The 21,256-nt window shown below is 39.4% G+C and overlaps 2 protein-coding genes across 2 annotated transcripts in view; one reads left to right on the top strand and one right to left on the bottom strand.

Moving 5' to 3' along the window:
- IQGAP2 (IQ motif containing GTPase activating protein 2) overlaps positions 1-16,015 on the bottom strand; it is a 31,896-nt gene extending 15,881 nt beyond the window's left edge. Inside the window, exons 1-13 of the mRNA XM_008947787.1 lie at positions 16,004-16,015; positions 13,935-14,025; positions 9,280-9,441; positions 7,917-8,059; positions 6,757-6,927; positions 4,793-4,876; positions 4,103-4,174; positions 3,869-3,938; positions 3,337-3,545; positions 2,464-2,613; positions 1,671-1,834; positions 802-1,026; positions 47-187 (exon numbers count right to left, since the gene is read on the bottom strand). Of these exons, the coding sequence (XP_008946035.1) occupies positions 47-187; positions 802-1,026; positions 1,671-1,834; positions 2,464-2,613; positions 3,337-3,545; positions 3,869-3,938; positions 4,103-4,174; positions 4,793-4,876; positions 6,757-6,927; positions 7,917-8,059; positions 9,280-9,441; positions 13,935-14,025; positions 16,004-16,015 (1,694 nt within the window). The remainder of the gene's footprint in view (positions 1-46; positions 188-801; positions 1,027-1,670; positions 1,835-2,463; positions 2,614-3,336; positions 3,546-3,868; positions 3,939-4,102; positions 4,175-4,792; positions 4,877-6,756; positions 6,928-7,916; positions 8,060-9,279; positions 9,442-13,934; positions 14,026-16,003) is intronic.
- Positions 16,016-16,152: 137 nt separating this feature from the next.
- On the top strand, positions 16,153-18,977 carry F2RL2 (coagulation factor II (thrombin) receptor-like 2). The gene is made up of 2 exons (XM_008947786.1): positions 16,153-16,210; positions 17,890-18,977. The coding sequence occupies exons 1-2, from the start codon at positions 16,153-16,155 to the stop codon at positions 18,975-18,977; spliced, it is 1,146 nt and encodes a 381-aa protein (XP_008946034.1).
- The last annotated feature ends 2,279 nt before the right edge of the window (positions 18,978-21,256 follow it).

Below are 21,256 nucleotides of genomic sequence, written 5' to 3'. Positions count from 1 at the left end.
CTGTGCACGTGGACTGCAGCATGAGGAGTTTGAACTCAGCACTTACGGCATCATATTGAGCGAAGAGAATATGGACGTGAGAACTTTGTCAGTTACTGCTCGCAAGCTCTGAATGGATGACTCCAGTTTGTTGACCACTTCTGTGTGTGTTAATGCTTGTTCTGTGGTTACATCATATGGCAATTTGCTGTAAAGTAAACAGATATTAAAACAAAGTATTTTATTCTCAAATACTTTTAGCCTATTTCATTTCATAAGGGCCACCAGCGAACAGAAAAAAAAGTGTCAGACAAATACACTTGAATTTGGCTAAATAATGGAAGCCTCAGATGCATTAACTTCCTTTTTTTTTTTTTTTCAAGGATGGCAGTTTGTTTAGGTGGGGGTGCACATACCACGTACCTTCTCTAATTAAGAGAAGGAGGATGCTAATTTAAGGCATGCATCTCTACATCCCAGTCCCAGCGTAGCTCCTCAAAATCCTGGGATGCTACTTACATGCTGTTTTAAGACCTGAGACACGGCTATGAAATCTACCATGGCATACTTTACTACACTTGTAAACATTAAGTAATTGACTTTTGATGTTCACGATCAGGAAAATGATCCCTTTGTTGTTCTGAACAGGTTAAGGTACCTGGTTTTCAAGCACCTGTCCCCAGAAGCTTTCATTGTGCTGCAGGGAAACAGGGAAGGGTTGCACAGGCACAAGTTCAGTTTGTTAAGAGAAGGAAAAGGAAAGAAGAACTGAGGGATGCCTCATGCATTTAAATGGTACAATATGTTCAGTTTGTCACTCACCTGGCCTCACCGGTCTGCATTTCTAGCTGGTTTACCCATGACTTGTACACATCCACAGGACTAGTGTTGATTATGAGGGACTTGTCCTCCATGATCTCCTTCACCACTGGGGCCAGGAGCTGGCGCAGAGTGTTCTGTCCACGAGCACCTCGGTTGAAGCTGACAACCATCTTAATGACAGTGGGGTTTCCAGTAACAATATCCTGTATCTGGTCTACCTTAGAGCTGTATCAAGAACAGAAGAGTTCCCAGATATGGCTTTGCATGCAGTGATCAATTTGTTCAAAATTCACACTTTTAAAATTACCTTATTTTCATGTTAAAACATGTTTATACAGTCTATTTCTCAGGTTTTCATATAAAACAAGTTTATAGAAAATACTACTTGAATTTTGCATGTATTATAACAGTGTCCCTGGATTTTAGCATAGTTAGTGGCAGTTAATATACTCCTGATTCAGACACAAATACATGTTTAACAAATATCTGTGAAGGGCATAAAATAAGGTTTTATCATTTTGTGATAAACGATGACTCTCCACTTATGGAACATACATTTACACAAAGAACGATAATACTTTCTGCTCCCTTAAATACTCAAACACAAAGGCAAGAAACACTACTGTCTATTGTTTCAAGTGTTTTGTTTTTTTTTTAAAGACAAAAATATTGTCTACCTCAAATAATTTTTCTGAATTTGAAATAGTTTCAGTTAATGAATAAGTTACCCTGAAAACAAATTTCTCTCTCATAACAAAAATAAGTAAGCAATTTTACAGTAAAGATTAACCATCAAATTCCTTTAGGCATGAAGTATTCATTGAACTCTGCAATGTAAATTAACTAGCGCCTTCTTTGAATGCACATACTTAATCTCCTCTTCTAGAGCAGTTTTGAAGAGTTTGAGGAGCAGATATTCTTCTCGCTGATTTGAGGCGTAGTTGTATAGGGTGAAGATGACCGTATCCATAAACTTGGTTGATTTGTTTTGTGGCATCTGGAAAATGAGCTTTGCCAGATACGTGGGATTAGTCTGCAAAACAAACAAATGACTTAAACACTATTGTCCAGGACAAACTAACCCCTACTTGGGGGGCAGCTCTCTCGACATTTCTATTAACACCGAAAGTATTTATGATGATTCCCACGTATGTAATTTTTCCACCCTAGCTTTACTTGTTTGCCAATTTCTAGTGGTAAAGAAAACCCCACTGAATACTGCAAACTTAGATATCTGTAAGTAGCACCAGTTAGAATTTTATTTGTAGTGTCTGAAGGGTAGTAACTCTGTGTGTCAGCTCTATGCATCCAACGACAATGACAATTTACCAAATGATGATGGATATCTACTAAGACAACATTGCATACTACACGTCCACTTAAGTATTAGAGGGCATCTGCCTGGAAAGATGTACAATTAATCTAGAAAATCTTTTAATGAGATGCAATAAAAAGAGCAGAACAGATGCATTATATGCTGTCAGCTGGATAGCAGACAACTTTTCTACCACATATAATGCACAGTAGCAGTGACAGTAATTTACATGGACTAAAAGAAACATGGAAGAAAACATTTCTCTTTGGCCTCATTACAGACTGAAAGAGACTGAAGTTATTCTCAGACAAAAAATAGCTGTAGTTAATTTTTATATTAAGATTTACCTGTAAAAGGTAGAATAAATGTTGATAAGCTTCCAGTTTTTTTCTTCTCTCTTTACTCAAACCTTTGATACCCTGTTTGTCACCCATAACCATCTCTTCCAGTTGGCTTTTGCTCTTTTTGTTCAGTTTTTTACTGTGCAGTACCACATCCTGCAGAGAGATGACCAAAAGTCTAGATTATATATTCGTAAAGACGACAAATTGGAAAAATTAACATTTTATCAACTATATTAAATACAGTATTTCTTCAAGGGCCTTTATTGGCATTTTTGTATATATTGCTGCTCTGTTCACTGACCAGTCTTTTGAACATCTTTATTTTGTCACCAATAATTGGCTTTCCAATAATGACCATCTGGGAAATAATGGCATTAGATTCATTCATCATTTAGGTAACAACGAGTAAGCTCTCAAATATGAAGTCTACTCCATTCTACCACAGAAATTATACTTAAAATCTGCCAATCAATTACTGTTGTTCATAAAGTGACATTCAAAAGCAAATTGCCTTACTACTCAAGACAACAAAACAACTTCTACCAAGAGATATTTTGACAAGATTACTTAAGAAACACAAGGAAAACATGTAATTTAACAGGAGTATTTTACCTAATTGAGAGTGAGCAAGGGCTAGCACAAGTTGCTCAGAAAGGTTGTGAAGTCTCAACCCTCAGAGACATTCAAAAGCTGTCTGGACATGGTCCTAGGAAACCTGCTCTGTGTGGCCCTGCTTTAGCAGGGGAGTTGGACCAGATGACCTCCAGTGGTCCTTTCTAGCCTCTGTCATACTGTGATTGTGTTACCCTGAGCTTCTTCAACACACATAAGAGCTGAGTGCATGATACCAAAAGAGTCTAAACAGAGCCCACTGACCTGAAGAGTAATTCTGTTTTTCACAAGCAGTCCAATCTTTATATCCATTAAGTTCAAGTCTTTCTCCAGCTGTTGGTTGGATCGAATTTTTGTAACCACTTCTTCCCTTAACCTTGTTACTTCTAGTTCTTCTTGAAAGTCTAAGTCACTTTGGTCCAAGAGGTAGGCAAATTTACGCAGGACAGTCAAGGGTGGATTTTCAGCACTAACTATAGTTGAGGTAAATAGGCTTGTTAGTTGACATAATACTGGACATGTCTAAAAACCACAGTAAACTGATCACTGCGCAAAAAATTTTCTGACTGCAGAGACAAGTTTATGTGAGTTAAAGCAGTATTTTTGTCATACTGTGTAAGTACAGCTATCCAATATAGTTTCAGCTGTAAAACAATTGGTTTACAAACACTTGCACCTACTTCTGAGATTGAGAAATCCCAGGTGAAAGTTCAAGAAAAAGAAAAAAAATAAATATGACTGAATACAGTGACATACTTTTCCCCAAATATACAACATTCAACTGCTAACTACTTACTTAGTATTCTGTAGTCCTCCCTGGCTTTGTTTGCTCTGAGAAATGCTTGTATCTTCACAATTTCATCATTCTGGAAGAGATCAAGATTAGGCAAAAGAATCTAGTTATGACACATTTCTGCTCAGAAACACACTGCAGCTTGCACCCTCTTTTCCTGAGATTCCCAAAACTGTCCATGCAGTTATATTACCCTATTTTAATGGTTCATATTTAAAATGTAGAAAAAGGACTTACATGATCCTTGAAGTATTGCAGCCGTTTCCTGTAAGCTCTCTTGGCTAGCCACATTTTGACCCATGACTGAATCTGAAAAATTAATAAAGTTAAACAAAAGGTTAACAGACGTTGCACAAACTGTTGTGTGTGTGTTTTGAACTCGCTTTTGAAAGTCCTCTTCTGCAGGCATGATGTTCACACACTCGGAGTCATAGATGACTGTACCACAGGGCTCCTAAAAGTCCAGTGACCAGATTAATGGCCTTCTACTGAAATATAAAGTTGAGGTCAAGACTTTACAACCCATGTGTAGCACTATCTTTGGAAGTAATTTTTACCTTCAAGTCTCAGCTCTCAGTTGTAAGCCAATCTCCTTCAAAGACAGAAGGTCAATATCCAATCTACTCAAGATATAGTATCCCATTAGCATCTCAGAGAAAAGAACACTTTTCAGACAGATCTGGCAACTTTTAGCAAAATGATAATACATAAGGAAGTCTATTATAATTCAAATTCAGCAAAGCCTGATAGAAGTCAAACAGAGCTTTCAAGAAGCAATTTACTTAAGCTGTCACTTAACCTTCAACACCATGCAAGTTTCTGGAGCACAAGGCCCTCCAGTTTGTGTTCCTAGTCTCCGATTCCCAGGTGGGAGACCAAAAAAGGGGATAAAGCATACTCAGGTCCCAAATCACAGTGGGATCTTACCTTAATAATAGCAGCAACATTGCCTTGAAGCACCTTTAATCTCTCAACATAACTTCTTCTTTGTTTGAATCCTTTCCAGAAAGCCTATTTTATAAAAGGCAGGAGACCATTATTGCTAATAATAAACTAATATTTTTTAAAATCTACATATACAGCTACCTGAAAGGAGGTTGTAGTGAGGTGGGTGTTAGTGTCTTCTCCCACGTAATTAGAGATAGGACGAGAAGAAATGCACTTAGTTATGCCAGGGGATGTTTAGACTGGTTATTAGGAAGAGTTTCTTTACTGACAGAGTGGTGAGGCATTGGAACATGGTGCCCAGGGAGGTGACAGAGTCACTATCCCTGAAGGTGTTCAAAAAAATGCATGTACATGGTTCTTCAGGAGATGGTTTAGTGGTCATGGTAGTGTTGGGTTGATGGTTGCATGTGATCATCTTAGAGGTCTTTTCTGAACGATTCTAAAATAATCAGCATTTACGTTGTAGAGAAAAGACTCCCATTGTGGTAAAGAGATCACTAATGTGTAAATAAGCCTGCCATTTTTTTTTTTTTTTTTTTTTAAGATGATCTTACACATTTCATGTTGATTTTAACCAGTTTCAGAACAAATACTTTGTTGTCTAGTGCCATTTCCTTCCCTCCGCTGAAGCCATCCTTATTCTTATCACCAGTACACCCACATCCTTTAATATCCTAGTCACTGGCTTCATCCCACATAGGGAAGACTCTGCTAACTCTTGCCCGCTACATCCAACAGCTGTGCCCTACCTAACTGAACCCCCCTTTTTCCTGGCCTGCCCTCCTTCTCAAGACTCTGGTCTTCCAGAGTCACTCAGGATCATCCTGTACCACAGAAAACACCACACAGAAAACAACACAGAAAACAGTTCCATCACTTGGTTCTGCCTTTACTAGCTCAGTAGCAAACTCTTGGCAAGGAACCCAACAACAGGGATAACACCGACACTCCTCACCACCTTTCCTATATTTTGTGTTTCATCTCTATCCAGTCAGTGGCACCATCTTTGTCCTCTACTTGTTGTCTTTTCACATATCAGTTCCATTTCAATGCTCGTAGAAAACAAAACAATGTTACCTACATTTCTCCATATTTTAAAACGTGTTCACAGACCCTGAATTCCTCAAAGTACAGTACTTCACTATGCTCAGAAACCATGCCAGAAAATGAAAAGCCAATCCCAATGACAGCTGATAGTGGTAAAGGTATTTATCATCAGGAATTATTAAATTGAATTACTATAGGTAAAAAAGCAAAACAGTTGTAGATTTTTCTGTAAATTTTAGGGGGTGTTGATTAATTGTTTTTCAAAACTGGCATCAATTGCTTCTAAGAGGAGGTTCTATTTCAACATTCAAAACCAGTGTGCACACATCTGTCACTGTTCACAACCTCAGCAGAAAGTTTCCTTTATACTCCTCTGAGTTCAGCAAACTTCCAAGAACTCCTGCCAGAGCCTGAGAAAATCGGGGCAGCTGCCACTCCCTACTCAGCTATGACTTCATGGAGTCAGAGGCAAACCACTTTCAACTGGGTATAGTCTAGAAAGGAATGTATTTAAGTCATGCTTTGCCAAGGAATTTTTGCTTTGATACTCAACAAGTATCTTCTGATCTTGTACTGTACATAGTTAGGTGTACCACACAAAATCTGAGCTCCTCAGAATAAAGCCAGGGCTATATATTTCTGAGCTTCTCCCACTGAAGTAACGTCAACTGCAGGAGGATAAAATCCATACTTTTAAAAACAGATATTTGCTATTTAAAATCACAAATATTCCGGTGAGAACAAGAACATATTTGCAGATGTAGAAGTTTGAAGTGCTGCTAATGAAAAAGTGGAGACATACTTATCTGAGAATTTTTTCAGTGTAGGAAACAGCCACATCACCTGTCACATGCAGAAAGTTGTCCAAGCAATGTCACCTTCTTCTAGTACAATACCTGTATTTTGATGGCAGACGGTTCCTGGTTTTGAAGGTATGCTTTTCTCTCCTGATAATTTTTTCTGACTAAGAATCCCCTTGCTCGGGCTTGCAGCTGAACAATCAGATTTTCATTAGCAAGCCACAGCTGCTCTCGATTGTAATCTGCTGTAACTTGCCCAACAATGCTCTGTTAAGAGATCATGGAAAAAGGTCATTTAAAAGCAAAAAAAAAAAAAAAAACAAACCAACAAAAAACTTAAGGCAGAACCATCTTGGAATTTGGTCTGCATACTTCCCATCTGTACAGTTATGTTTGTTGTATCCAAGCCCCTCTGATTTACCCCTAGATTTTAATCAGTATGAGGGAAGAGGTACTTTGCTACCACTGACTTTTATAAGAAGGAGAATTGCACTCCTTCTAACCCTCAGTTATTCAGCTAGGTATGCTATTTAGAGAGAGTTTTTTTTCCCCCGTTCTTTAGGAGAGTTTTGTTTATCCAATACGTACAAGTTTTTTGTAGAAGTTAGGCATCTAGAAATAATAGCTGAACCAGGGAGGCTCTCTGTATGGAGTATTGCTGCAGTCAGTATTTCAGAAGGACCTACCCTATGACTTGAGCTGTTTGTGCAGCAGACTAAACCTGTAATCTAGCTGGACTGCAGAATAACAAAAAAAAAAAAAAAAAAACAAAACAAATTGCACAGAAGCTTGTATGATCTGCTTTCTTCTAAGTCATAATTGATGCTAATGCAAAACCTCTAGAGGAAGGGAGTTTAACTACCACACTCATCCTATTCAGCTTGGAGACAGAAGAACACTGTCAGATGATTAGGTTTAAACACAACACAGTGCTTCCACCCACCCTCAAATATATACTGAAACTCCTTGTCAGGAGTCAGTGTGAAGTCCAGAAAATATAGAAGGGTGTGAAAGCAATCAGACTTTACTCCATTGATGTCTTGCTGTTGGCCATTTAAAGGAAGGATGTGTTATAACTGTCTGCTTAAGTTTAAGTTGGTGCTATTGTCAGAAGCAGACACTGAACTACAGTGGTCTTCAGTCTCACCCAGCACAGCCTCTTCTCTTGACAGTGCCATGTCTCTCTCTCTCTCTCTCTCTCTCTCTCAAATGTTTATGCTACTTTTGTAATAAAAGCAAGAGTTTCAGGAACCTACCTGGATTTCTTCACCAGTTAACCATGAAGTTTTTGGTACAACTCCTTCTGGGGCAACACAGGTACCTTCCCCAGTTTCCACATTGTAATAGTAATCATACATATTTTTCATTACAAGATGAATCCATGGACTTTCATTAGAATCTAAAAGCAACATGTATCATTAGCACAGATTTATGCCATGTCACACTAATAAATTACAGCTCTTCCTAGCATTTCCTCTCTCTAAATTTGCTATGAAGCCATTTTATATGCAAGGTCACAATATATCTTGGGCCACTTTGTAGTAAGGATGTTTTCAAAATATCCTGTTACATGGGTCGGGATCACTCTTCTAGAATGAAACAGCAACGAAGTTAGTACAGATCCACTGCTAGCTTCTCCAAACCCCAACGTGCCACACTAGTGCTTGGTCCTGAAACAGTATGTGCTACACCTTCCATCACTCACATAAGTGGAACTGAGACAGTGTTTATTAAAAAAAAAAAGTTGTTTTATCGTCTGGCCAAACGCTGGCCTTATTGGCACGTAGCTCAGCCAGGACATTTCTTATCCACTTCATTGTCTTGTTTAGAGCTTTGGTAAACAAGGCTGTATCCTGACAGACAGGAAAAGCCTCATTTCCTCGTGGACAAAATGCCCCAAGGTAAGGCTGATAAGGTCATTTGTGCAAAATGCCTTCTCAAAGCTCACTGTTGCAGGACTAATCATGCCCATCTACTGTAACAAAGTATGCCACGTTGAGGGTAATTTTTCTCCAGCTGTTAATATTGGCTGCATTCCCTATGACCAGCTTGCAGCTCTAACATGACAAAACACCCCATTTTCTCCCTGTGGGCAGATTATAGCTCCAGCCTCTGCTGATACCTGCTCCTTCTGGCAATGCACAGTGACCATAAATGGGCCATGACCACTGACAGAGCCTGGCTTGATCTTTGGCAGGGACCTGTAAGACTGAAGAGTGTGCAGCCTAACCCTTCTCTGCATCTGCCCACAGAAAAAAAAGAAAAATGAAAAAAATAAGAGTAATGTGGTTTTCTGAGAGGATGGACTAGTCTGTTGACAGTCATAGACAAGCTGCCCTAAATTCCCTCAGAGACTAGTTTGAGACTCTAGAAATCTTTGCGAGACTCTGGAAATAGCTAGACTGGTTTCCCAGCATACATTGTGGTCTGGATGATGCGTGCAACAGTTCAGCATCACGTGAAAAACACTTGGGCAAGTGTAACATTTCATAAAAGACTCAAAACAAGCAACTGTCTTCCTTAGTTTGCAGTGATTTGAGGTGGGCCTTCTGTGCTAAGTTTTCTAATTACCCCAGTGATATGAACACACAAAACTGTCCTATTCAGGAAGGTTTTTACCTTCTTTATATTTCAGGTTCTTTGCTTCAGAGAGGTTCCTGAAGTAGGTTTCAGCACACTCAGGAATGACTCGTAATCCAAACTTGGACTGCAGTATCATAGGGATTGACTGTGAATCACCCTTCTCCAAGCTCTTGTTAATCATTGACATTCCAACAGCCACTAGGGTAAAATAATGACATAGAAAATTAAGTGGTTTACACTCCGTGTACCCACAACTCTAGCCTCCAGCAGCTTTGGTAATGGACTTCTAAGGCTGGCACACAGACAGCATGACATACACAGCAGTTCAGTGCTTCACCCATTTGCAGCCTCCTTCATGCTTGTGGGGACAAGTATTTCAGAGAAAAGCAAGCCTAAGTAGAAACACTCTCGCACACTCTGACCAGGCTGGGATGCAACCACAGCACAACTTAGAGTGATCTGAAAGCAGAGGTACTCCTCTATCAAGTGAGAGGTCAGATTCTAACACCAGAGCAGAGTTTGAGGATGGCAGGTACCTCCGTCCCCTCCCCAAGCTCAGCCTGCCCCAGCCAGCCAACAGGCTATCATCTGCAGATCACTTGGAAGCCTTCTAGAGATGGATGAAGTCATTAGGCTATAAGATGCAAACCTTAACATTCACTTTTACTGTACAAAATGGGAATAAAAACGGATTGCCATGGGCAAAGTCTTGCAACTCTAACAGCATCCATGCTGGGATCCTGAAATGACACCTTCTTGGTCCTTACCCCATGGGAGCTTGTTTAAAGCTGATGCAGCGAGTTCATGTCCTTGAGTTTGCCAGGGATGCACATTTTGCTTCCAGGGCACATAGGAGTGCCCTGAGAGGGGATGCTGTGGAGCATGTTCAAAATTTGAGGTTATGTGATACTACCCATACTCCGATTCAGGAACTCCTAAGCATCATTTGCTTTATATGCGGGTCGCATCGTCAACAAAGGAGCCAACACCACCACACCTGACAGCATGTAGCAGCACAGGGCACTTCAAAGGGCCTTACTCACTAGTAGTATATGCTGCTCTGGTCTTTAATGGTGTTCCTTTGCATCTAAATTCAAGATCCATGCATAGAGGAACAAAGGAATAGACATATGACCAGAATATACACATACTAGCTGACATGAACTTGGATACCTTTGCATCTCATACCTGCACTTCACACTGCAACACCCAACACTTTTCCTGATGCTGTGTGTATCTAGATTAATAAAAAAAAAAGGTCCCCCTCTACACTCAGTGCTCTGCCTACACAGAGCTGACTCAAAACATGCTCAGTATTAGCATCCTATGTACAGGAGACACCACGTAAGACTGAGCTAGCAGGAGAGCATTTCAGCAAGAGAAACAGTTTTTCTTTGTGGTTAGTTTGACTAAGGTGGAATGAGTAGCTTTGGCTAGACAGTAACAGACCAACCTCCAAATACACGTTGGCAGCCAGCTGAGAAAAAAAGTGAATGCACAACACCACACCAGCACCATCCGGATTCCTACCACATAGCATCCTGCTGTTTTTCAGTACTTTGAAACAAATGCCTTCCAAGCACACACGTACTCCCTACAAGACTGGAGATGAATTTGTACCACAGTTGTGCTATCACGATACCCAGATATCCAGGCTCAGCAGTAAGGAAGCAGGAAAAACTGGGAAGCCACACATCACTAGCTTGCTGCTGCTGGCTCAGTGGCTCTGGGAGCTAAGCCCTGCTGGTACACAGTCCCATGTCCCTTGTCAGCTCTGATCAACAGTATTTGAATGCTTTTCTTCCTCCTTTGCATCCTATAGTTATGGCTGCTGGAAGCTATTGTTATAAAGACAAAAGAACATACAACCTAGCTAAGGGTTGTTTCTGTAGGTCCCCTGCTGCCTCACTTTTCCTCATCTTTTAATTAGTGATGCCTTTAGTTTTGAAGGAATATGTAAGAAAAATGTTTAGTAGGAAAAAAACACACCCACAGTTCAGCAGAAAATATTGTTTTCTATTGAAATGCTAGCAATTAATACTGTACCTATTGCTCTAAAGAAGGGCCATGTGAACCTTGTAAAATTATAATCTAACTGGAGCTATGTCATCCCCAGCTGAAGAACTGTGGGGTCCAGTCCACTCCTGCAGCAGCTGGCATGCCAGTGCCACAAAAATCCTGTGAAGGGATCTTTTCCACATATACCCTCCCTTCAACCAGCTACGATACACAAAGATGCAACTGTCTAGTGTGATAAGCGTGAACTCTCAGCGGGGCCAAAGATCAGCTTTTTCCTATAACATGGGTGCTCTCACGACAGATCTTGCTTTAGCAAACAAACTCTTCCTGTGCAAGACTGAGGTCAGGACTGGTGTCTATTCCTGAAGGCTATGCAGCTGATATTGGGCCAATCTCACTTTGTCCTTCATCTACATAAGGAGTACAATGGTTGACCTGATTCAAGAAGCGAAGCAAGGTGATCCAAACTGCACAGCAAACACCACAAAGAGTGAGGAAGTGCAACAGCATTTACTGAACACATCTTACTAAATAGAGATACAAGATACAGAATCTTTTACTGACAGGGAAGTCAGGTTGTAAAACATTTTTACAATTTTAATACTGTTAGTGTTTAATTTTTATATAAGGCACAAAAATTCGTTTGGAAGGAACCAAGACTATTTTACTGCTATTCCTGCAGCAACCTCAAAAAAACACACTTTGTTCCGATGAAAATTAAAACTTTGACTGCTTTGCAAGAGTTTTGGAGTGGGACGTGGGGATTTGTTTGCCTTTTCAAAAATAGCTTCTTGGAAATAGATCAAAATAGAAGTTCATACCCAAGCTGTGATCAAGCTGAAATTTAAGTTTAGACTACATGAACACAACATGCTAAATTCCTGAGACAGGATGTGCTTGTTATAGGAAGCGTCAGGTTCTATTCTGTGGGGAAATTTTAAATCTCAGTTTTTAGCTGCAAACCCTTAGAGCCCTTCAGAAGAATGTGTTGTGCTGACACTGCTTCCTTTCAAACCAGAGGGCAGAGTACAGGAGATTAGTAGCTATTTCCACAAGAGACTTGCTGAAACAGTTCTAGTGATCATACCCGATTGTGAAAAGCTGTGCATTTACTACAAGCACTGATTAAACAAAAAGATTTTACTACAACAACTAGCCAGTGGATGGAGCAATGACCTATCATTAGCAACATGGTATGGTGTTGGTGTATGGATAATGCTGTGTTGATTTCTGCAGGCCATTTATAGGATATATTATTACTGCTTTCAAACCAGTGCACACAAATGAGGATGTTTTCAAGTTGCTCTTTAGCTTGAGCTTACATCTGCTTATAAGCTATGCATTTCCTTCCATTCTTTATGTTCAGGTGTTTCCTCATGCCTCTGGGTGGCATTGAAGGGAAGCCATTTTTGTCCACAGAAGGTATCAGCACTCCTGACCACAAGAGCTTAGCTGGGACAATGTGTGTGTCTGACCCTATCTCAGAAAACACAAAGTGTTTTCCATTTGCAGGCCTGCGGCCTGCAAAAGAAAACACACCTCAAGCATCTTCAGTGTATCTGGTTATATTAAAAATGTATTAACAGATTAAATCAATCCTAAAGTAACAGTAACTCGAAATGCAATGCTTCTGTAGCAGGGATAGAAGATATTTTATTAGCTGTGTTTGTTTTCTTCCACGCACAACTTCCCATGCACTAAGTTCTGACGTAGCCTGCCCATAAGTAACAGGCTGCTGCACTGTGCTAACGAAGGCTGAATGCAGTGCTACAGGAATGCACCGACTTCAGCAGTTGTATTCACAAGCTCTTAGGGTGCAAAAGAAGGCGACACTGACTCACTCAAAGCCAAGTCAAGCAGAAGGTGAAAAAATTTCTCAGTGCTAAGCTAACCATGGGCTGGTTTGTGCTGGCCTCAGGCAAGAACAGGTAGGGATGCCACCGTCCTGTCCAGTGTGCCCCATACACCCAGCTATGCTTGGTTCTGTATTACTTCCTAAAGTTTATTATCCATTATGAATAAAATTTTGTTCAGTCCAAACTTTCTCAGAAGTACACAATGCTCTGACACAATAAGCCTCAGCATTTTTTTCTACAGAATTCCTACTCTTGAACAGATTGCAAGAGCACACATTTCTCCAAAAAGCCTAAGTGCTCTTTTTACACTGCTTTTAAAGTGAATATGTTCCAAATTTGTTAGCACTTAAAGGCATTATGATTAAATAGGAGTAAGAAAAGTTGTAAGTGTAAGAATTTGTCTTATAACATGCATCAAGATTTCAGTCTTATAAAAGCAAAATAAGCTCCTGAATGGTATATCCCTTCTCATTCCCACATCTTGTTTGATCAGCTTTGTGAAGAGAAAGATATATTTATACATATATCTATATATAGATATATATCTACCAGTATAACACCTTGGTCATGATACTAACCTATTAAAAAAATCCACTAAGTTATTACCCAAACCTTAATTGTTACGCCTTTAGACAAAACCCCCACTGCTGGAGATATAAGCCACCCAAATTTCAGTATGACAAAGAATATGCATTAATTTTTTGGGATGTATTTAAAAGGCTGCCACACTTCCCTGAAGTGGAAAAAATAAATTACAAATTTCAGTTTTTCAAGATAAGAAAACCAAGAGCAATGCAAATGCAGGTTAATCCTTACAGCTTGATGCTTCCTTTATATTATTATTGGCATCACTGATTCCTTTTTGTATTTCATCCAGCCAGAGAAGTGCTGTTTCATCTTGCGATTCCTGGAAATACAGAGAGAAAAGCCTTGAAAAATGAATTATAACAAAAGTTGCCTGAATGTGTTGGTAGAGCTCCAATATGTTATCCTCCTGCAAAGCCCTTGGACACAAAAGAAAATTTGGCTTAAGACTGGCAAAAAAACCATGTTCATATTTTATTTACTGACTTGAATAAATTTTTAGTCCAGCTCAAACCTCAAGGTTTTCATGTATAGAAGACACGATCCTGCTAAAGATCAACAAAAATTTTGACTGAAGTCAGAAATGTTTGCAATTCCATGATACGTAGGCAAAATAATCTCAATATCAAATAAGACGACACATTATCAGGCAGCATTGTGACAGCAGCATGAAGAGCACAAAGCAGAAGACTGCAGGAAGTTGGCTTTTATTCACAGTCCTGTATTGGAAAGGATCCATGTGTACACCTGAGTACACATTACATTGGAATATAACAGTGAAAACTGACATGGAAAGACAGCTCATGTTTAATAATGATGACTTAGATCAGGTGGTGAATGTAAAAGGAATCAAGCAGCACAGCTCATCTCACTTTCCCTGGCAAGTTTACGGCAAAGTAAAGTAGATGGTGCAGGAAAGTGGGCTCAGCAGCCCCACTAACTAACCCTACTCTGTCTGCCAAAGTTCACAGATGAACCAATGCTTTGGCTGAGAAAATAGGGTTTTGGAGGTAAAGGGACACTTAAAACCTTATCCAGTAGGTGGGGGAACAAAATTAATTTTGAAGAGGAAACAGGAGTGCCACGTCTATAATAGACTAATGACGAGAAAAACTGGAACGTACGGATTTGATAAAGATCTAGGAGTATATACACAAATCTTTCAGGAAAAGAAAAAACAATCAACCAAAATCCCCCACCAAAACTTGAAACTGTCTCAAGCTAAAACAGTGTCGACCAAGAAACATCTTCACCATGAACATCCCTGATTTTATGCTCAACTCAGGCTAAAAATCCAATAGATCTGTTATCCTCAGAAATTAAAGAGAAAACAGGGTAAAAACCCCCAAAAGACAGATTTATCAGTTTGCATCATGTATGTAAACAAAATAGCAGAATATCTAAAATAATCAAACAGCTTCAGGCAATCACATGGCAGTGGACACACTGCAAGTTTCTCAGAAGAAAGTTAGTTAGCACTTGAGAGAGTGTATACTGAATTCGCAAACTACAGCTGACAGTTTTGAGAAAAGGATTGAAAAACTGTAAAGAACTCCTTATCTGGTGTCCAGCTTTTACACACAAAATACAAGAACAGACACGAATGCTGCTCTGGAGCCAAGAATGGCTTATGCCAAGCCTCACTGCCAGGTTGGAGGGCAGACCAAGACTTGGGCTAATTTTGTCTGCTAAAGCAAGCCATTGTTATTTGGCATTCAAGGGAAAAAAAGCCCAGGCAGAGAGGAAAAAAAAAAAAGGGATCAACAAAACAGCAGATGAAAATAGGGGAAAGGTTTTAGAGGCTGCAGGCTGCGGAAGGGTGGGAAGTGTCTGAGCAGAGCCAGCAGCTGGGTCATAGAAGCACTGACAGTTAACAGTGGGCAGGGAGGTAGGCAGCAAGGCACAGCACAGCTTTCTGAAGGCGTATTTCTATGTGTGACTTGCTTTCACCTCTGCATTTTCTAAACGGAGATCATCCCACTCTTCTACAAGCCTGGCTTCTTTCTCAAGAGGGGTTCAGCAACATGGCATTTCAGCCTGTGGATGAGACCCTTGAGGATTTACTAAACACAGCCTTTGATTTTTTTTTTTCAGAAAACACATTTTTACCCCAGATATCCACATGTACAGATTCCATTAGAACCCCTCATGTCAGACTTGTGGTATATTAGGAGTTAAATTGCTGCTGTAAAGCAATTTTATCTCTGTGTTGGGCAGAGCCTGAAACTGAGTCATATGTGCATATTTGGATACGTCACACCCTCTTGCTGTAGCAGACAAAGAACAAACTAGCTCCTTACCATAAACTTCATGCCTACAGGATGCTTCTGGAAGACAGATCAATCATTCTCTAGTCCCTTACAGAGGGGAAAAACATCCCCCACACAACACCTCCTGAGATGAGCTAGAGCAGCATCGTTGTTCGGCTGGCTGGATTTCACGTACTACAATGAAGATACTGTTTTTCACTGGACTGCTCTCTCTTACCTCCACTCTTTTCACAACAGGTGAGTCCTTTCTGTATCTATTCCATATTTTACTCAATTATACAGGATTTTTGATAATGTTGGCACTTCACCACCGTATGTGGATTATATTTTCCACATTGATTCATATACACTTTGGTAACTCTCACTTAAGGCATGTTTTTACTTTTTCATTTCAGTGATACCTTACCTCCCCCCTCAGCCACTTTCTATAAGGAATTTTAAAAGACCTTTCTGTGCTTACTGAAGACACATCTCTAATATTTCTGTAATAATATGATAATCTTAAGCCTGTAGAGTCTTGTTCTCTCTGCTTTAAAACATTCAAGAAAATTGTTTCACAGATAATGCTGTTAGAAGAAAACATTCAGATAACTACTGTGACAATAATCAAAGGAAATGATCAAATATTAAGCCTGTTTTTCTGACAAGAATTAAAGCTGTTTGCAAACCAAGCTAATTTTTAAAAGCTCTTTTATATATACGTATATATACACAGACACGATATATATGCACATGCATGCACGTCTTTTAAAAACTGAATAAAGCTCTTTTTCCAGATTAAACATCCAGACAACTACTTAAAGGGTTACAATCTACTAATTATAATTTCAAAAACATTCTGTCATACATCTGCCTGTAAGCACTGACAAAACTTTTTTCTGTATTTTATTCTGACATGGAAGGGTAAATGAAAAACCCAGAAGTTTTCATCCAAATTTCAGTTCTCTTCTGAATCCCAGTTTCAAGATCATGCTCTAAGCTTCACAAATGTCTTTTTTGCCTTAAACATAGCTAAGAATTTTTTAAAATTAATTACACAGCTGTTTATTCTGCAAAATCTATTTCGCAACACATGGTTTTAAGCAGCATTTTGAACATATTTGTGCTTTATGTGGAAATGTCAATGTCTCTACAAAGTTGTCTACCAAAGACTGAGGAACAGGCTTTAATAGTAAAAGTGGCACCATTGGTTTTGCTTGCATGCTAATAATGCTTACTGACGTTTTTCCAGCTGCATGAAAAGTTTTAATTGCGTCGTAATAAATTTGATCTAACATCAGCGCCAGCATTTGTTCTCAGTTCTCAAGACTCACTGCTTGCATGAGACAGTAATAAGAAGCTGAAAAGATCTACTTTTCTTTGGTGAAAAGCTGAAGAATTAATTTAATATGCAAGACCAAAAAACTGAAGGTTATTTCAATTTTCTAATTTGAAAGTTTTAGCTGGCATTAGGCAAGTCAGTGTTTTTTGCATCCTTTGCAGCCATGTATTTCATCCATGAAGTAACAAGCATAGTACTGCTGTTTGCATTGGAAATTCTGACCAGGCCTAGACCAAGGCTGCTGCTTATAAAATGAATTACCAACATTGCTACTACTGGGAAAAGCCCTCTACAGATAAGTATTACAGAAGTGTGTGATACTTTTTTTGAAAGATTACTGAAAATATGCAAAATGCAGAAAGATCATTCTAAGATTAATTTAATGCTTAATTATCAAGCTTAGTTTTGAGACGACAAAGTGAAGATTGTCCTTGAGCACCTCTGCTTTGGTTGTTCATATAAAAGGAGAATGCCACCACATCTTTTAAGCCTATATTGCTTCTCATGTGGAGATGTTTGCATTTTTCCTACCTGAAGGTGAATTATATCGCTAATCCAGTAGTTTGCCCTGCTTAATTTTAACTCTTCTTTTAAGCCTCGGAATTTTCACTGAATGACTCTGCAATCAAAACTGTGTCCCTTATCAAAACCTTCCGGGGAATTGCAGCAAGAGACTACGATTACATCCCCCCTTATGCTATAGAAGGGGAGACAACAACGATCCATATCAGAGAACAAAAATGCTCTTCAAAAAAGTCAAATGACTCCACTTTAACAGAAGTGAACAACACCACGCTGGAGTACCTGACCAGTTCTTTGAGCACCAAACTAATACCGTCTGTCTACCTCAGTGCTGTTTTATTGGGTGTACCATCTAATGCCATCATTTTGTGGATGCTGCTATTCAGGATCCGGTCTGTGTGCACTGCCATCCTGTATACAAACTTGGCAGTTTCAGATCTGCTCTTCTGCATCATGCTGCCCTTCAAAATAGCATACCACATCAATGGAAACAACTGGATTTTTGGGGAAATGATGTGCCGAACTACGACCGTGGTATTTTATGGTAACATGTACTGCTCCATTCTGCTGCTCACTTGCATCAGTGTCAGCCGCTATGTGGCCATCGTTCACCCCTTCACCTACAAAAGCTTGCCGAAACGTGCCTATGCCATCGTGGTCTGTGCTACCGTGTGGACCATCGTCTTCCTATACATGCTCCCGCTTTGCATCATGCAGCAAAGCTATTATGTGAAACAACTGGACATTTATACCTGCCATGATGTGCACAGCGCCTGTGAAACAGTGTCTTCCTTCCAGTTCTACTACTATGTTTCTTTAGCTATCTTTGGGTTTTTAATACCCCTTGCAACTATTGTTTTCTGCTATGTCTCAATTATACGAACACTCAAGACTCATGAATGGTTCTGGTATGTTAAAGTCAGTCTTTTGATCCTTACCATCTTCGCTATTTGCTTTGTGCCAAGCAATATTATCCTTATTATTCATCACTTCAACTATTACTATTACAGTGCAGATGGGTTGTACTCTTTTTATTTAATTGCTTTATGCCTTAGCAGCTTAAACAGTTGTCTTGATCCTTTCCTTTATTTTCTGATGTCAAAGATTAGAAGTCAATCCAATATTTATCTAACAATGGTTAAGATATCCAGGGAAAACTGAATTTAGTTTTACATTTATATTATTGGCATAATGATTTCTTAGAGTATTAACGCAGGCAGCGACAGACCTTAAGTGCAACAATTAAACTCAAAAAAGTATTAAACTACCCACAATTCTCAGTAAAATTTACTTCCTTCCACACACCACAAAAAGAATACTTTCAGAAACATACTTTTCCAGCTCTGTAATTTTATCACACGTATTGCAACATCTGTTGTACCTAGATTCAAGGAAGTGACTCCACACCTCCATTTCCTTCTGTGGAGATCACTTTCATGGCCACAGAGAAGAAACCAGAATACCAGTCACCACAGACTCTGAACACAAGAGGAATCAATATCTGAACAACACTTTTAGGCACATGTGTGATATCCAAATCCTTCAAATTATCTCAGCCCACAATCACTGCAGAAGCAGTGATGTGAGAACAGGTTTTTGGACCAGTGGAAGTGGGAACAAGCAAAAACACTTTATGTGCCTAGGAGCTACCAGTCTTTGCATAAGCTCCCTATCACATAGCCAAGAGCAAATACTGTCCTGTGTGTGGGAAATAAAGAGCCAGAATCCCCTGTAGGTGCAAGGAGCAGTAAATCTACCGCCTTAGACACGGAGCCTGACACTTCCAATACAGCATCTTCTATGAGGCTCCTTAACCAGCTTTGCACTGCAGACTTGTTCTTCTGCTTTGTCAGGCTTGCACTCCCCTAGCCCATGAGGGCTGCTGGGAGCTAACCCTTATCAGTGTGAATCCAGACATATATTATTTTTGCTTGGTAAGCAAAACAGGGGACCTATTTTGTAGTGCTGTATTTCCACATCCTCACAGGAAATACCTACAGTGTTACAAATGCTGAAGCTAGTTACGATTGATTGTCCACAGTATCAAAGCAAAAGGTTAGCTTTTTCAAAGCTGTTTTTCATTTATAGAAATTAAAAAGCTACGTATACACTGAGTCTAAGTTCCTGTAAAATCAGCTCAGTGGTTGGTGTTTGCATTTTTAACTGTAGCATGTAAGACAGTGATGAGAAAAGTGGTTTATATCAGTTAAATAATAGTATTGTAAAAAAAACTTTGCTTAAATAAAATCACGTGCACTAGGAAATGTCTTCAAGCAATTTCCAGCTCGGTAAGACTCCTCCTCTTGAATTTCTTCTGGCTCCTAATGTAAGTTGGTTTTATTCATGTCATTCCCTCCACATGCACAAGAAAAGATTTTAAACACAACTTTTAAATAATCCAGATGTTACACAACTGTCAAAAATAAAAAAAAAAAATTGTGAACCTGACTGTAAAACCTGTGTGCCTGTCATTCAGAAAAATAAAATAGCACAAGAACCATTTCAGAGTTTGGCACATCTGTTTTATTTTTCAAGTATCCATAATACGTTCCCTAAACAGAAAGTTTCTCCTCATTGGGACCTGAATACACTTGAGTGGAAATGGCCTTGAGAACCGTTAGAAGCTGTAGTTTAGGATTCAAGGTTTTCATGTTCAGTTTCAGATAAGGAACAAGTAGATGTGATCTGAGGTTGAGACCTGTAATGAGTACTGGGAGATCTGGGTGCAGAGCCCAATCCCCTAAAGCCACCGCAGCTACAGGGTTGTGACAGCAGGCTAGTTAGAATAAGCAAGCAGGCTTGACCCATTTGTTTTTCTAGAAGTTGGGGAGCACAGGAAGTTCACAGCCAGACCTATCTGATTCTTGTAAATAAATTGCTTCCTTTTGCCACAGCTCACTCTTAAAACATGCTAAATACAGTTAAAGGCAGATCTACTTTATAAAGAGGGCTCAGAAAAAGCAGGGAATAGACAGACTTTAGACATTGCACTATCTTTTCAATTCTGTTTCAATGTATTTTTTTTTTAAGGGAAAGTTCAATCTAAATCATACCTTTACCTAAAGATTGTTGGTGTATGTGTGATCGACCAACATAGAGGTAAGTCAGATTAATAAATCTGAATATTTCTCTTGGGACCACATATAGTAAACAGGAGCAACGCTCCTCTTTACAGAAGAGATATTTCAAGTAGTTGTCAAAGGACTACAAAACCAAAATATATTGGGAGAGTAAGGCCATCAGACACCTCTAGGAACTTCACAAATATTTCAATGACAACATTTCAAAGAGATTGCCCAGGTTCTTTTCCAAAGCCTGGAGAGACCTTTATTTTCTCTCAGCACATTCATACGGGAACAAGAGCAGGCACCAGGTTTGAACCTGGGCAGCACAGTGGCAGCTAGCAGGAGGAAGTCAGAATCATAGAATCATTTAGGTTG

The sequence above is a fragment of the Merops nubicus genome, unplaced genomic scaffold (genome assembly GCF_000691845.1).
Source record: "Merops nubicus isolate BGI_N331 unplaced genomic scaffold, ASM69184v1 scaffold24169, whole genome shotgun sequence".
NCBI classification, from domain to species: domain Eukaryota; kingdom Metazoa; phylum Chordata; class Aves; order Coraciiformes; family Meropidae; genus Merops; species Merops nubicus.
Note: the sequence above shows the minus strand (reverse complement) of the source record. Positions and strands in the feature narration are given on the sequence as shown.